Below are 14,392 nucleotides of genomic sequence, written 5' to 3' on the forward strand. Positions count from 1 at the left end.
TCCGGTCCAAAAATTTGACGGATTGCCGTCCCTAGTACAAATACTTCGATTAAATATCAATAGTTTTATCTATCTAATACTAGACGTTTTATTTCTTATTTGTAATAATGACTTATTGCTTGCTAATTGCATTCTTACTTTGAATAATCACCCAACTTCGTACACTTATTTGAAAAATAATTACATGCACACAAGCAATATTAGTCCAAAACACCAATATATTAGATAGAAGTACAGACGGACGTATAATGCCCCCCCCCCCCTCCCTACCTAAAATATCTCTGCAATTTACAAGATTAAAACTTTTAGATAGTACAAAAAATAAACAAAAATTATAGAAAAGTAAGCACGAATCCAAATAATTGTACAAAAGCGACGCTACATAGTTATAAAAAAAATCAAATTTATTTTTGGATAATTTATCAAAAAAATCGACTACTACTAATTGCAGTGTACGTTTGAAAAAGTCGTTGAACTCCGTGGAACCATAAGACAACAATAAATTGGTGTTTTTTCAAATCCACCAAGTTTTATACATATATAGCAATTAACATTTTATAGAAATACTATAATTGCAAGTTTCTTTTTTTCTGTTACTTTAAATGTTAATGATTAACTTAACTAGCAAAATTATATCTAAATGTAGCGCAGCAATATGATTTAAACAAATTAAAAATAGAGATTTAAAATAAAGTATGTGAAATGAAAATATTATATAACATAATTTCGTATGTGTTCAATATTAAAATTCGTCAAACAAATGCGTAATTGTTATTATCTTACTATAATCTTGTTGCGTATGGATTGACCTTATTTTTGAGTATCTACGCTTCTTTCATTAGATGATATTAGCTTTTGTTTATTTGAAAAAAACGGTTCTTTGGTGGATATGACAAAACACTGAATAAATGATAGATCAACACATAGAATTGAAATGAGACTGAAAAAAATGCTCTAAGCGATAAACTCGTCTCTTCTTTGCTAGTAATAGACACTTTGGATTATTTGCTTCTTTTATTGGCCGATATTAAATAAATTTGAAATATGTTCCATTAAGAAACTAGAGGTTGAGTCACTAGCATATAATAAATGGAGTGCAAAAATAAAATAATTTACAACTCAAGAAGCTTCTATAAATAGACAACTTAATTTTTTCAGTAGTTACCGTTATCTTATCGGACAAACAATTAAATCTTTGCTACTCTATATAATAGGATAGTAATAAGACAAACTGTATTATATCTCTTTTCTTAATCATTATGCAGTAAATCAAATCATACGATTAGATTGGTTTATTTTGATTTAATTATGAACCACTCGTATTATTTTTTTTGTGATTTCCCATTAAGTGCCTAGCGATCATAGGAAACCTCGCCCCCCGGCCCCTCTTTTGATGTGATTTCATGTTTTTTTCTCTTTATATCAGGTTAGGTTGAATTTGGTAGAGGGTAGCCCTGTAGAGTTAGGGCAGTAAAGTCCCTTGGGGTTAGGGCCCTACGCAGCTCAATAGTTAAGCATAAAGAAAATAAACTACTCCCTAGGGTAAGGGGGGGGAAGTTTCGGTAAGGGGCTATTCTCGGTAATTTCGACCTACCTTCATTAAATGACCTTTTTCTCCATGTTCCTTTCAAATGACAGAAAAAAACATAAAAGCAAATTTGTTCCTTATTAAATTGCCTACAAAAAAGTATAAAATGAATTTTTTGTGAGATGAATATTAAGGGTACTTATTGGGTCTCAAAGTCGGACGAAAAATTTTTTTTTCCAAAAATTTTTTAGTAGGTGTGTAAAGATCGACCTACACAAAAATTGGTAAGACCTAGAGCTGATCTGAAAATTTTTTTGAACTAGAAATTGCCCGCTTTTTCCAAATCCGTTGAGAGCTTTAAAATCGGGTTAATATTTTTTTCAAAAATGACCAAAGTTGGCGCCGGGGGAAAAATCGGTAATTTCAAAAGAAATTAAAATTCAACTTTTAAGGTCATGTTTTCATGTTTTCTTTTGTCAAATCTATTATTCCATATGGACTTTTTAAGAATTAGGCCTAAAAATGAATAGAACAGATAAAAAACAAAAAAAAAAAATAATTTTATTTTTTGAATCAAAATTTTGCGAGGAAAAAATCAAAATTTCTGGTCCTTTGAAAAAAAAATATTTTTGACATAGGAGGAATAGTCCGATCTTTATGAATTTTTTTGTGGTTAATCCCAATCACCTATACTAATTATGATTTTTTACGCTTGTTTGGTCGTTTGGCCTTTTTTCATCGATTTTTTTAAGGTTAAAGTGTAGTCAAGATTTTTTGCAAAGATGACACTTATGCTTCAAATTAAATTTTTGGGTCAATTTTTAATCAATTTTCATGTTTTTAGGGCTAAATCTATAGTTCAATGTGAGCTTTTTTAGGATCAGGCCTAAAAAGTAATAAAATACGTTTTTTTCTTATATTAATTTTAAGTTTTTAAAAAAAAAAATTTTCGAAAAAAAAAATCGAAAATTCGCGTCTTTCAAAAAAATTCATTTTTAACATAGAAGGAATAGTCCGATCATTATGAAACTTTTTGTGGATAATCCCTATAACCTATACTAATTATGATTATTTATGTTCGACTGGCCGTTTGGCCGTTTTTCATCGATTTTTTTTAGGTTGAAAAAAATTACCGATATTTCCCCCGGTGGTGGGGAAATATCGGTAACTTTTTTGCGGTCAATTACGGCCAACTTCTAAAAGTCCTAGGATAATGTCCTTTTAGGACCTGATAGTCCTTTCCGTAAGCTTTCTACTGGTCTTGGTTTCATTTGAAAATATTAATATTTACCCCATTTTTTTTTCAAAAAAACCGGAAAAAAACCGAAATTTCCCCCCCCCCTTACCCTACTTATCTTAAAATCATTTCAAATAGTAGGGTTTTCTTGCTCGCTAGGCACTTAAAGGGAAAGATGCAAGCATCATTTTTTTGTCCCATAAAATATATTTGATTTAACTGTGCTACGTAAGCATTGTGTTTATCTGTGCCAGACTAGAACAGATAGAACAGATGTTCTAATAATATAATACACAACTTCTTGGGGGCTCAAATTTTATTTCAATTTTGTTCATTTTTTAACTTTTTTTCTTTAGATTACATTAAAAAGTGTTTTAAATCTAATGTTCGACAAATAATATTTTTTGGAAGGGTTTAAGCTTATACCTATTTAATGAACTAAATATATAAATATTAAAGACTAAAGGAATTTCAATCTAATTCTTCGAATAAACAATTCACAATATTGGTTGTTTTTTACCTTTACAGTAAAAAATTGTAAATAGAGATTGTTTATACCATTGAAATTATCGTATAGCCGCTAATCAATATTTTCTTTAAAAATATATAGAAATTCAATTTGAGTAGAAATAATAATATTTAAAACTTACATAAGCACATACAAGCAGACACACATCCTGTTACTTTAGTACATAGAATATCAATTTTTGATATGACTAATTTAGCAGATAGAGAGGGGACAATAGCTGTTTATTACATTAGTCCCCAAAGTTTTATAAAAACGGTTTCCTATTTGTTAACTTAAACAACTTCGGAGACTTTAGTGAATTTATGACTGGTTTCTTAATTGAGTTGAGTATTCAAATGTTTTAAATACAAATTTTAATCTACAGAAGGGGAAATTTTGTGTACCATCATTGGGGATGTATCGATCATTGTCTTATCCCCGTAGATCCCTGCCAATTTTTGATTTGGATAAATATTTTCAACATAGCATATTTGCCATTATACAGTTGAACTACTTTCGTATGTGTAAAAGTACAACATAAGAAACTGTTAATTATCCATTATTATATTTTGTTACTGTAAAAATATGAAGTGTATTGTGAGATTATACTTTAATAACATATGTCAACTTGTTATATTTTCCTTCTTTTAATACAAATGTTATTAAGTTTTAAGCAAGGATGATTTTGTTCAATAACATCCAAGCTTATTTTAACAATAAAATAAGTATTAGCTAAAATCTAATTGTTCCTAAATAAGCAAAATTGTAATGGTAACCAAAGTTTTGATATCACGTTATCTTGTTTACTGGCTTAGTAACTTTGGGTACTTTTAATGATATAATATGGTTGGTTCCGAACAAGTAGTGTCCAAACTTTTCAACTAATAATTTTTATCTTTTGAATGGAATAATTCAAATTTATCATCATTGATATTGTATATAAATTTTTTCTCATTGTCTTATCCCTGAACACTTATTTTATTTGGAATGCAAATTAGAACGTGAACACTGAACAATTTAGAAGTACTGACTTCAGTGACTTATAGAGTAGTGTCGCAACTTTTTTCAAATTTTAAAAATCGTGCAACGGGTATATTAAAGCAGAAAAGTATTTGTCATGATAAACTGGTAACGGTTTTTTACTATTTATTCATCTACATTTGATGACTTTTAAATTAGAAGAAATATATTTTTTTAACTTTGATTCGGTTAATAAAGTTAGAAGATGACCTCATAAAAAATATTTGCACGAGTGATACAGTAATCCTCAAATAGCATTTTTAAAATAAAATTGGGCCCGGTTTTAAGTATTTAATATAGTCTGTTTTGTTCTATGTAAACAACAGTTTATTGATTAAAATCCTATAGATTGTATTTTGATTTAATTATGGTTTATTTCAGATTGAATACACGAAGCTTGTACAAGAGCAGAAGAGCGAGTACACATCAGACGACGTGCTCAGAGAGATCAATGCCGCGTTACAAATTGCCTCCACTCTGCCGGGTGGCGCGCAAAAATCCGTGGACTCGGACCAGCTGGTCAGCATCGAAGACGACATTAATGGCGGTGCTAGCGGGGAATCTGATCCTGCGGGCAGTGAGGCAAGTGTTTCCGAGGCTGACGTCCCGGCTGTGACTCAGCTCACACATCACCTGAATAATATTTTGTGCATAGTGTCGGAGAAGTTTACAAGTCACGGCAGTTTAAAGGTAAGGCACAATTTATACTGAAAATCAAGAGGTGAAACCTAAAGTTATGAAATTGGAATCTTACTTAAAAAAATATTTTATTTCTTTAAAGGCAAATTTGCATGTTTTACCTCATATAGTACTGAAATAAAGAAAATTTAGACTTTGATTTATCAATTCTATAATATTTGCAGGTAGAGGTATGTGAATGGAAGGAGAAAGCTGCCCTAGGACTTGGCAGGTACAAACAGAACCAGCAGCTGGAGCATCTGCGCACACAGCAGGACGAGCTGGCTGAAGACAGGCGGACATGGGCAATTGTGAAGCAGGAACAGGAGCGAGAGTTCAGGACAAAACAGGAGGCTCTTGCAAAATTACAGGTAACACAATGATGACTGTCTTGACTTATGTTACAGCTATTTTATGGCATCTGGCTGCGGGTTCGAATTGTTGCAGTACTGGCGTCTACCTTTCCCTGTGTAGGATTTTACACAATGTAAATTTTTAAAAAATTTTATGTTCGAAAACGTTGGGATTACCTACCCTTTTTTTTGCAAACAGCAACACTTTTTTTGTAAGCTGTTGAACTCGATATGGTCATTTTACTACAAAAGAAAAAGCTTTTTTTTCACTTTGAAATTAAATGACTGCAGGGTTTCTGCAAAATAATGGTTATCACTGTTCTTTTTGCACTCTTGTCATTAGGCTAGGGACAGAGACATTGTTCTTGAAAATTAAATATGTTCCTTCGGTTAAAACTACCGTTTATTTCAAATCTGAATTTATAACTTCGGTGACAACAATTACAGCATGCATTATACAACATGCATGTTAGGACAAATTACATTTTATCTAAACATTGATCAATTTTCTCACTTTCTCTGGCAAGGCAAAATAATGTGTCTCCATTCTTTTTGCACTCCCATCATTAGACACATTGAACATTTTTATTGTGACATTTTTATCTCAATAAAATTAATGAGTTTCATTCCAGGAATGGAAGAACTGTCTCTATATTATACTAAATTATATTCTTACAAGTTTTATTATCTTAAGCCATGTCATAATGAAGATGGTAAAAAAAGACCCAAATGCAACAATACAGGACTTATGGCGGAAAAAATAGTCAAAATTTGCTCAATAGAGGTCGTTAAACAATGGTTGTGCAATCTAATGGTCAATCAAGACCTAACTATGTCTGCGCATATTTACGGGTAAAAGTTAGTGTCACGCGCCAGACATAGCAGCATAACGCTGTGCGGTCGGGACTCGAACTTACACCATTCAATGCATGACCATTCTCTTATTCCTGTATTTAATAACAAACTTGCATTGCATTTCTTGAGACAGTCAGATAAATATATATAAATTAACAGGAAATTGGTGTCTATAATTTTGCCTTTTTTTACTCTTAAAGTGTTAAGAACAATATTTTTGTAAAGTTTATTATAAGTTTAATTAAAAGTTTAAGATATATTTTAGCCAACTTTAGAATTAAACTTATCCTATGAAATAAATCAGTCAATTTTCTTCGTCTGAACCGTAAGATTTTTATTATAGTTTACTATTTTTGTATAGCTTCACATCTCAGAGTGGTTTTAGGCTATTTCAATCTAATATTTAAGTCTTGGCATTGTTTTTGGCTATTTTAATCTTCGAATACATAGAGTCCCTAGAAGCTAGGGCGCAGCCACTAGTACTGAACCTAGGGTTCATTTTTTTCTAGGGTGGTTTCTATTGTGAGGGTTGTGGTACTCTCACTGAAACTTCCCTGGAAAGGAGAACCATATAGGTTCAGAGATTCATGGGATTTTTCACTACACACACAAAGCCTGACAAACTCTAGACATCCTGTTATTTTTATATAAATAAGATGATTTTTAGATTCCAACTGAAAACGAAGCTGTGCTTATTTATCAATTTTGTACTGTTACGAGTGTACAAGTGTTCTTCTGTTTACAATTATCAGATAAATCAACTTTGACCACCCTTAAGTTTAAAATCTACCTCCATATATTTTTCCTTTAACTTTTCAGTCTGTCAAAGTTAGGTATTATTTTGCAAATGATTGTCCTTAATTATTCATTTGTTTAACTTTTCAGGCAAGCCTTGAACAGGAGAAGAAGGACGTGGAGCAGCAGCGCGACAAGCTGTACAGAAAGCTGGAGGCGCTCAAGGCGCAGGGCATCGATATATCGCCGAACATGACTGTGATAGGCGCCAGCCAAACACAACAGCAGGACCAGCCCCACTTTATCATGGAGGTGCGCAAAGCAGTCTCCCCGGCCGCTGACGGCTCGGGCGTCAACTCTGCCGGCCGCAAAGGCGGCACTGCTCAAATGGTGACCTCGTCGGGACAGCCGATGGCGGCGAATTCGTTGGCAGGAACCGGCAGCTGTAGTGCCTCCTTGGCCGGCGGCGGGGTGTCGGTTGTAAGTGCCAGCAATTCATCCGCCAGTCTTGTCAATCAGAATCTCTTGTCTGCCACCATTCAGACCAAGGGCGAAGTTGTGGAAGTGAAACAGCAAATTCCATCAAAGTTGGCCAAGCTATCGCTCGCCGGCGGCAACAAGAACAGGGAGAAAAAGAATAGCAGCGTGACACGGCCGAGTGTCACGAGTCTGCAACAGCAGGCGGCGGCAGCCGGAGTCGGTGGCACGCAACAACTCTTGCCTTACAAACTTTCTGAATCGGACAAGAAAAATTCAACTTCATCGTTGTCGGTGGTTGCAGCCGCTAGCGGGGGCACAGGTGTCTCGCCAAAGGGATATCAAAAGCTGTCGAGCTCTAGCTTTGCCGAGGATCGTGTGGGTCGGCCAACCTACCGGGGCGAGGACACTAGCTCGCACGCACGCACCGGCAGCTCACCCGCCGCTATGTCGGGGCGGCCAATGTCGAGCAGCAATACGCTGCCAAAATTATCATCACAGCCGCGAGTTGTCATGTCAACCGCGGGAAGCAGTGGGAGCGCTGAGGCCTCTCCGCCGCCCAATATGACTTCACATGGATTTGGCGGTAACGGCGGGGATAGATCGGCGGGTGCCATGATTGGCGGGCACCATGGCGGCCCGCACAGCCATCACGGGCACCCCCATCAGTCCCACCACCAACCCATGCTTCACAGGGTCAACTATTCAGATACAGGCGAAGAAGTTTTCTTTTTCTGACAAAAACTTAAAAATTTTTAATTTTCTGATTTAGTGTGATATACATTATTATTATTATTAATATTAATACTAGACGAATCTTTTTGAGAAAAAATAACGAATCTTTCTGTACTTGTTATACTTAAATAAGGGATTGTTTTATTGTTTTTTCTTTGATATATATTATACATATGCATTTATTATTATTCCCTTTATAAAATTATAGTCTTGAATGTTATTCTATTTTAAATTATAAAAAAAAATATATCACTTAGTTTTAAATTTTAGATTCTAATAATTGCTTAATGTTCGACAATGATAGTTTCTGAGATGAAGGGGGGATATGCTGAAAAACCATTCGATTGGTGTTTCTATACAATCCCCCCTTTTCTCGAAATATTTATGGTTTTGTATTAATCAACCCCAATTTTTATGTATGTGTATTTTACAAATATATTAAATATTTCCTTTTTACAAAAAGCCTAGATAAATAAATTGGCAAATCCCTATTATCTTCAAACATTTTTTTCGTCAATGAATATTGTCGATATTCCCTTTAAACATTTGTCGATGTATTATGATTTAATTGCAACCAAAATGCTTACAGGGAATATTTATAAGAAACAGGCGTTTAGCACTATTTTATGAAAATTTTTATGGCCTCCCATTTTCCACCATCTAAAAAGCTTTTAATGTATCACTAAAGAATACATTATAATGGTGGAAATTTAAGAGCCAGAATATTTATATTCGTTGCTACATCGCTTTCATTTCTACTTAAATAGAAGAATATTTTATTATACATCTATCTTTGTATTTAGATCAATTTTATAAAATGTTCTATTACAATTAATCACAATGTATTTGAAAAAGATCACCGTTTACTTTTCATTCCTTTTTATTTTTAACTGGTTATTTTAATTAAAATAGTAGTTGTACTTTAGTATATTTTGCTCTTGTTAAAGCCAAATATTGTATTTATTAATTTGTAAATATACAAACTTATCCATTCTTAAAACTTGTTTATTTATTTGTTATCGAGCTATTCTTTAACTAACTTTGTCCGCCTGTTTGTCCATCAATTTTGGTATTCGTCTTCTATTTAATTTATCTTTCTAATAGTGGCACTTGACGTGTGGACTTGGAGGGGAGTCATACTCTCCCCAATTTTCAATTTTAGTTTTTTTCGTTTTAAAAATTAGGGATTTCTAATTAAAAGGTGGTAGTACCCTCCTCGCCCTCAAAAAAGTTAAAAACCTTCCCAGGATCTTTGAGAACATTGCACTGTACGAACAACCATTTAGCGAATTGGTTCGGTACAGACAGACAAAAAGAAATCCTCTTACTTTTATATATGGATAGATGGCTGATTGTTTTGAAGGCTCTTTGTGTATGTCAGTAATGCTTCTAGGAAATTTCATAATTTGCTCTACTCTATATGAAATTTCTTGTAAAAGTCTCTGATTAGAGTTGTATTTAAGCCCTAAAATTTTTGGACGGTTATCTTTTTTCTATTGACTATTTCTTTTGGAAGGTGACTCTACCCTCCTAAGATAGATATAAACCTTCACTGTTTAGTATATCGGAATGGGAGTAGGATATGTAAAAAAAAAGTGTTGTCAATTTTATCACTAACTCCTCTATTGTTTGTTCTTCCAGTAGGAGGGGAGGGGATGGAAAGGGATTTTTTTTTAGCCAGCTGCAAGTTTCACTTAATTAGATAATCTGATATAAAATAAAATAATAGTATATCCATTGGTATCGGTTCAGTGGTTAGCGAGAACTCCGAAGAGTCGAAGTAAATTTGTTGAAAAACTGCTTGATACAGGATAATGTTTATGTATGTACATACTTACATTTTTAGGACTTGATTATAGAGTTGCCTCGCTTATAATATTGTACTTTGTTGTCCCAGGAATCAATATGCCAAAAATCAGATCAAACGGATAATTAGATATCATAAAAATTTGTTTTTAAACAAGGATGACAGCATCCATAAAAGCGAAGCTCTGAAACTGAATATACAAAATATGAAAATATAAGGTTTGACAAAATTATACTTAAATTTGTTGCAAAACTTCTTAAATACTGAATTCTGATTAAGGACACACTGACATTTTTAATACTTGATTATAGAGATGCTTTGCTCATAATATTGTACCTTATTGTAATAGTAATCAGTAATAAAAAAATCAGATCAATCGGATGTTTTTATCACATAAAAAATTGTTATTAAACAAGGATGACAACATCCATAAAAGCGAAGCTCTGAAACGATATGACAGACGAACATTAACTTTTGTTGAGTGTCAGAACTGAATATACAAAATATGAAAATATAAGGTTTGACAAAATTATACGTAAATTTGTTGCAAAACTTCTTAAATACAGAATTCTGTTTAAGGACATACTGACATTTTAATACTTGATTATAGAGATGCTTCGCTCATAATATTGTACCTTGTTGTAATAGGAATCAGTAATAAAAAAATCGGATGATTTTATCACATAAAAAATTGTTATTAAAAAAGTAAAAAAATCAACATGTTTAAAATGGACATACGGACATTCTGGTAACGATTATAGAGTTGCTAAGCTTTCTAAATCGTACCTAACTACTACAGGAATCACCATGCAAAGTTTGAAAACGATAGGACAATTCTAACATGCCTAAATTAACGAATAAAAGCTAACTATCTCTGACGGACTGACGTACGGACCGACCCTAATTATAGAAAAGCTTCGCTTTTAAAAAGTAAAAAAAATCAACATGTTTAAAATGAACGTACGGACATTCTGGTAACGAATATAGAGTTGCAACGCTTTCTAAATCGTACCTAACTACTACAGGAATCACCACTCAAAGTTTGAAATCAATAGGATAATTCTAACATGCCTAAATTAACGAATAAAAGCTAACTATCTCGGACGGACGAACCGACCCTAATTATAGAAAAGCTTCGCTTTAAAAAGTAGAAAAATCAACATGTTTAAAATGAACGTACGGACATTCTGGTAACGAATATAGAGTTGCAACGCTTTCTAAATCGTACCTAACTACTACAGGAATCGCCACTCAAAGTTTGAAATCAATAGGATAATTCTAACATGCCTAAATTAACGAATAAAAGCTAACTATCTCGGACGGACGGACCGACCCTAATTATAGAAAAGCTTCGCTTTTAAAAAGTAGAAAAATCAACATGTTTAAAATGAACGTACGGACATTCTGGTAATGATTATAGAGTTGCTACGCTTTCTAAATCGTACTTAACTACTACAGGAATCACCATGCAAAGTTTGAAATCGATAGGACAATTCTAACATGCTTAAATTAACGAATAAAAGCTATCTATCTCGGACGGACGTACGAATGGACCTACCCTAATTATAGAAAACCTTTGCTTTTAATAATAAGACCATCAACCCTAACATGCAAATTAATAAATACGCAGCCAGAGACGTCCAAAGGGGTAATCGCCCCATTACCCCCCCCCCCCCATTTAAAATTTACCCTACCCTGGGGGTGTCGTAGGCACCCCCAACCATTTAGGAGGGGGTATTTACCCCCCTAAATAATTTTGGGGGGTAAATACCCCCCCCCCCCCCGAAATTAAAAATCTCTAACAAAAAAATTTTTGTGCGCTTCGCGCGCATTTTTAATACTAAATTTTTAATAAAATTTAAATTACTCCCTCACCCCGGGGGTAAATTTTTTGGGGGGTAAACAAATTTTACCCCTGCCAACTGATTTCAGGGGGGTAATTACCCCCCCCCCCCCAATCAATTTTTACCCCCGGGGTAACCACTAATTGTCATCTACAGACAATCAATTTTGTAATATAATTTATTATTTAATGTATCTATATTGGGGATGTACATACATTAATCGGTTATTGTTTTGTTCCTTAGATCCCTGGATGTTAATCTATAATACAAAGTAGCTTGATGTATGTTTGTCTGTCCGTCCGTACCAAAAGATCTCGGTAACCACAAAACCGATTAGATTCTACTCTTCAGGGATTATATCGGTCCTGTGGTGGTTTAAAGCTATTTTTCAAAAAAGAAATTCCTCTCAATTTTTCATATTTATATAATTAGGATCGGTCTGTCTGTTACAGTTAGCTCTTTTAGTTAATTTAAACAGGCTAGAATTGTTCTATCGATTTCAAACTTTTCATGCCTTTTTCTACAACAGTTAGGTACGACTTAGAAAGCACAGCAACTCTATAATCGATACCAGAAAGTCCGTACATCTATTTATAACAAGCTGATTTTTTACTTTTATGGTAACAAATAATGGTTTTGAATGTTAAAAATATCCTATTCATCTGATTTTTGGAATACTTAGTACTTATTCTTAGTACAATAAGGTATAGTGTTATAAGCAAAGGATCTCTATAATGAAGCCCTAAAAACGTCAGTATGTCCTTAAACAGAAACATGTATTTAATCAGTTTTAATTACAATTTTGTATAGACATGCATTAATATTCAGTTCTGACACTTCACAAGTGTTAATGTTCGTTTGTCCTTCCATTTCAGAGATTTGATTCTATGGATGTTGTCATACTTGTTTAATTACCTCTTGGAGCAAAGCCCATAGAGGCTATGGGCGAAGCCGCTAGTATACATATAAACAGTAAACAAGAATCATAATATCATTATAAATATAGATATTAGCTAATTAAAATTTATGTCAATAATGCCCACATTTATAATGGATTTATTATTAAGTGAAACTTGTAGCTTGCTAAAATAAGAATCCCCATCCACCCCCTTTACACCATCCTCTCCCCTTCTACTGAATTCCATGACCCCAAATTTAACACTTTAAACACTTTGATGGATAGATAGATGGATAGGTAGATGAATAGCTATATGGATAGATAAATGGATAAGTAAATGGATAGACAGATGGATAGATAGATGGATAGATGGATGGATAGATAGATGGATAGATAGATGGATGGATAGATGGATAGTTGATGGATAGATAGATAAATAGTTGATTGATAGATAGATGGATCGATAGATGGATAGATAGATAGATAGAAAGATGGATAGAAAGATGGATAGATAGATGGATAGATAGATGGATAGATAGATGGATAGATAGATGGATAGATAGATGGATAGATAGATGGATAGATAGATGGATAGATAGATGGATAGATAGATTGATAGATAGATGGATAGATAGATTGATAGATAGATGGATAGATAGATGGATAGATAGATGGATAGATAGATGGATAGATAGATGGATAGATAGATGGATAGATAGATGGATGGATAGATAGATGGATAGATAGATGGATAGAAAGATGGATAGATAGATGGATAGATAAATGGATAGATATATATATATAGATAGATGGATAGATAAATGGATAGATATATATATAGATAGATAGATAGATCAATGGATAAATAGATGGATAGATAAATGGATAGATAGTTGGATAAATAGATGGTTAGATAGATGGATATTTAGATGGATATATAGATGGATATGCAGATAGACAGATAGATAGAAAGATAGATGGATAGATAGATAGATAGACGGATAGATAGATAGATAGACGGATAGATAGATAGATGAATAGATAGACGGATGGATAGAGAGATTAATAGATAGATGGATAGGGTAAAGTGGGGCTATTTTCGGGGAGGGGTTATTCCGGTAATTTTCTATCTACCTTCATTAAATGACCTTTATCTCCATGTTCCTTACAAATGACAGAAAAAACATAAAAACAAAAAACAAGTTCGTTGTTAAGTTGCCTACAAAAAAGTATAAAATGAAATTTTTGTGGGATGAATTTTAAGGGTACTAAATAATTAAATCCCCTTTTTGCTTGATTTGCCCCAATGTGCAATGGCCTTTATTTCCTATGAGTTTTGTAAGCTGTGGCCTTAAAAAATATATTTTTCGGTGAAAATAAAAATATTAAGCAAAATGCTATGAATTTTCCTAGGCTAGGCTATTTTTAAGGAGTTGGCCTAATATTGTCGGTATTATAAAGAAAACTGTCCCGTAACTTTTTGTAATCATGTAGTTGTGTAAAATTAAGCCCAAAATATAAGTCTTATATCTATCTAAAGCTTTCCCAATCAAATTATAACATTTATGATAGTGTACATGCCTAAAAACCTATTTCTACCGTAAAGCTACACTTCTGTTTAATTAAAACTATTAATATCTTGCCAAAGCTGCGTTACTTGGAAGAAAAAGGTCCTTGTTATAAACGTCTTAATGCCAGTATATTTAAATGATCTATT

At 33.2% G+C, this 14,392-nt stretch overlaps 1 protein-coding gene across 4 annotated transcripts in view; it reads left to right on the forward strand.

Annotated features, from left to right (window-relative positions):
* The window catches only part of cyst (rho guanine nucleotide exchange factor 18 cysts), a 39,360-nt gene extending 30,234 nt beyond the window's left edge, over positions 1 to 9,126 (forward strand). For all 4 annotated transcript variants that reach the window (XM_080149193.1, XM_080149213.1, XM_080149204.1 and 1 more), the window contains 3 exons: positions 4,675 to 4,983; positions 5,157 to 5,342; positions 7,065 to 9,126. In XM_080149193.1, the coding sequence (XP_080005319.1) occupies positions 4,675 to 4,983; positions 5,157 to 5,342; positions 7,065 to 8,129 (1,560 nt within the window). In that variant the 3' untranslated portion in view covers positions 8,130 to 9,126. The remainder of the gene's footprint in view (positions 1 to 4,674; positions 4,984 to 5,156; positions 5,343 to 7,064) is intronic.
* The last annotated feature ends 5,266 nt before the right edge of the window (positions 9,127 to 14,392 follow it).

This window comes from Acartia tonsa, chromosome 2 (genome assembly GCF_053477335.1).
Source record: "Acartia tonsa isolate MP-2025a chromosome 2, ASM5347733v1, whole genome shotgun sequence".
Taxonomy (NCBI): Eukaryota; Metazoa; Arthropoda; class Copepoda; order Calanoida; family Acartiidae; genus Acartia; species Acartia tonsa.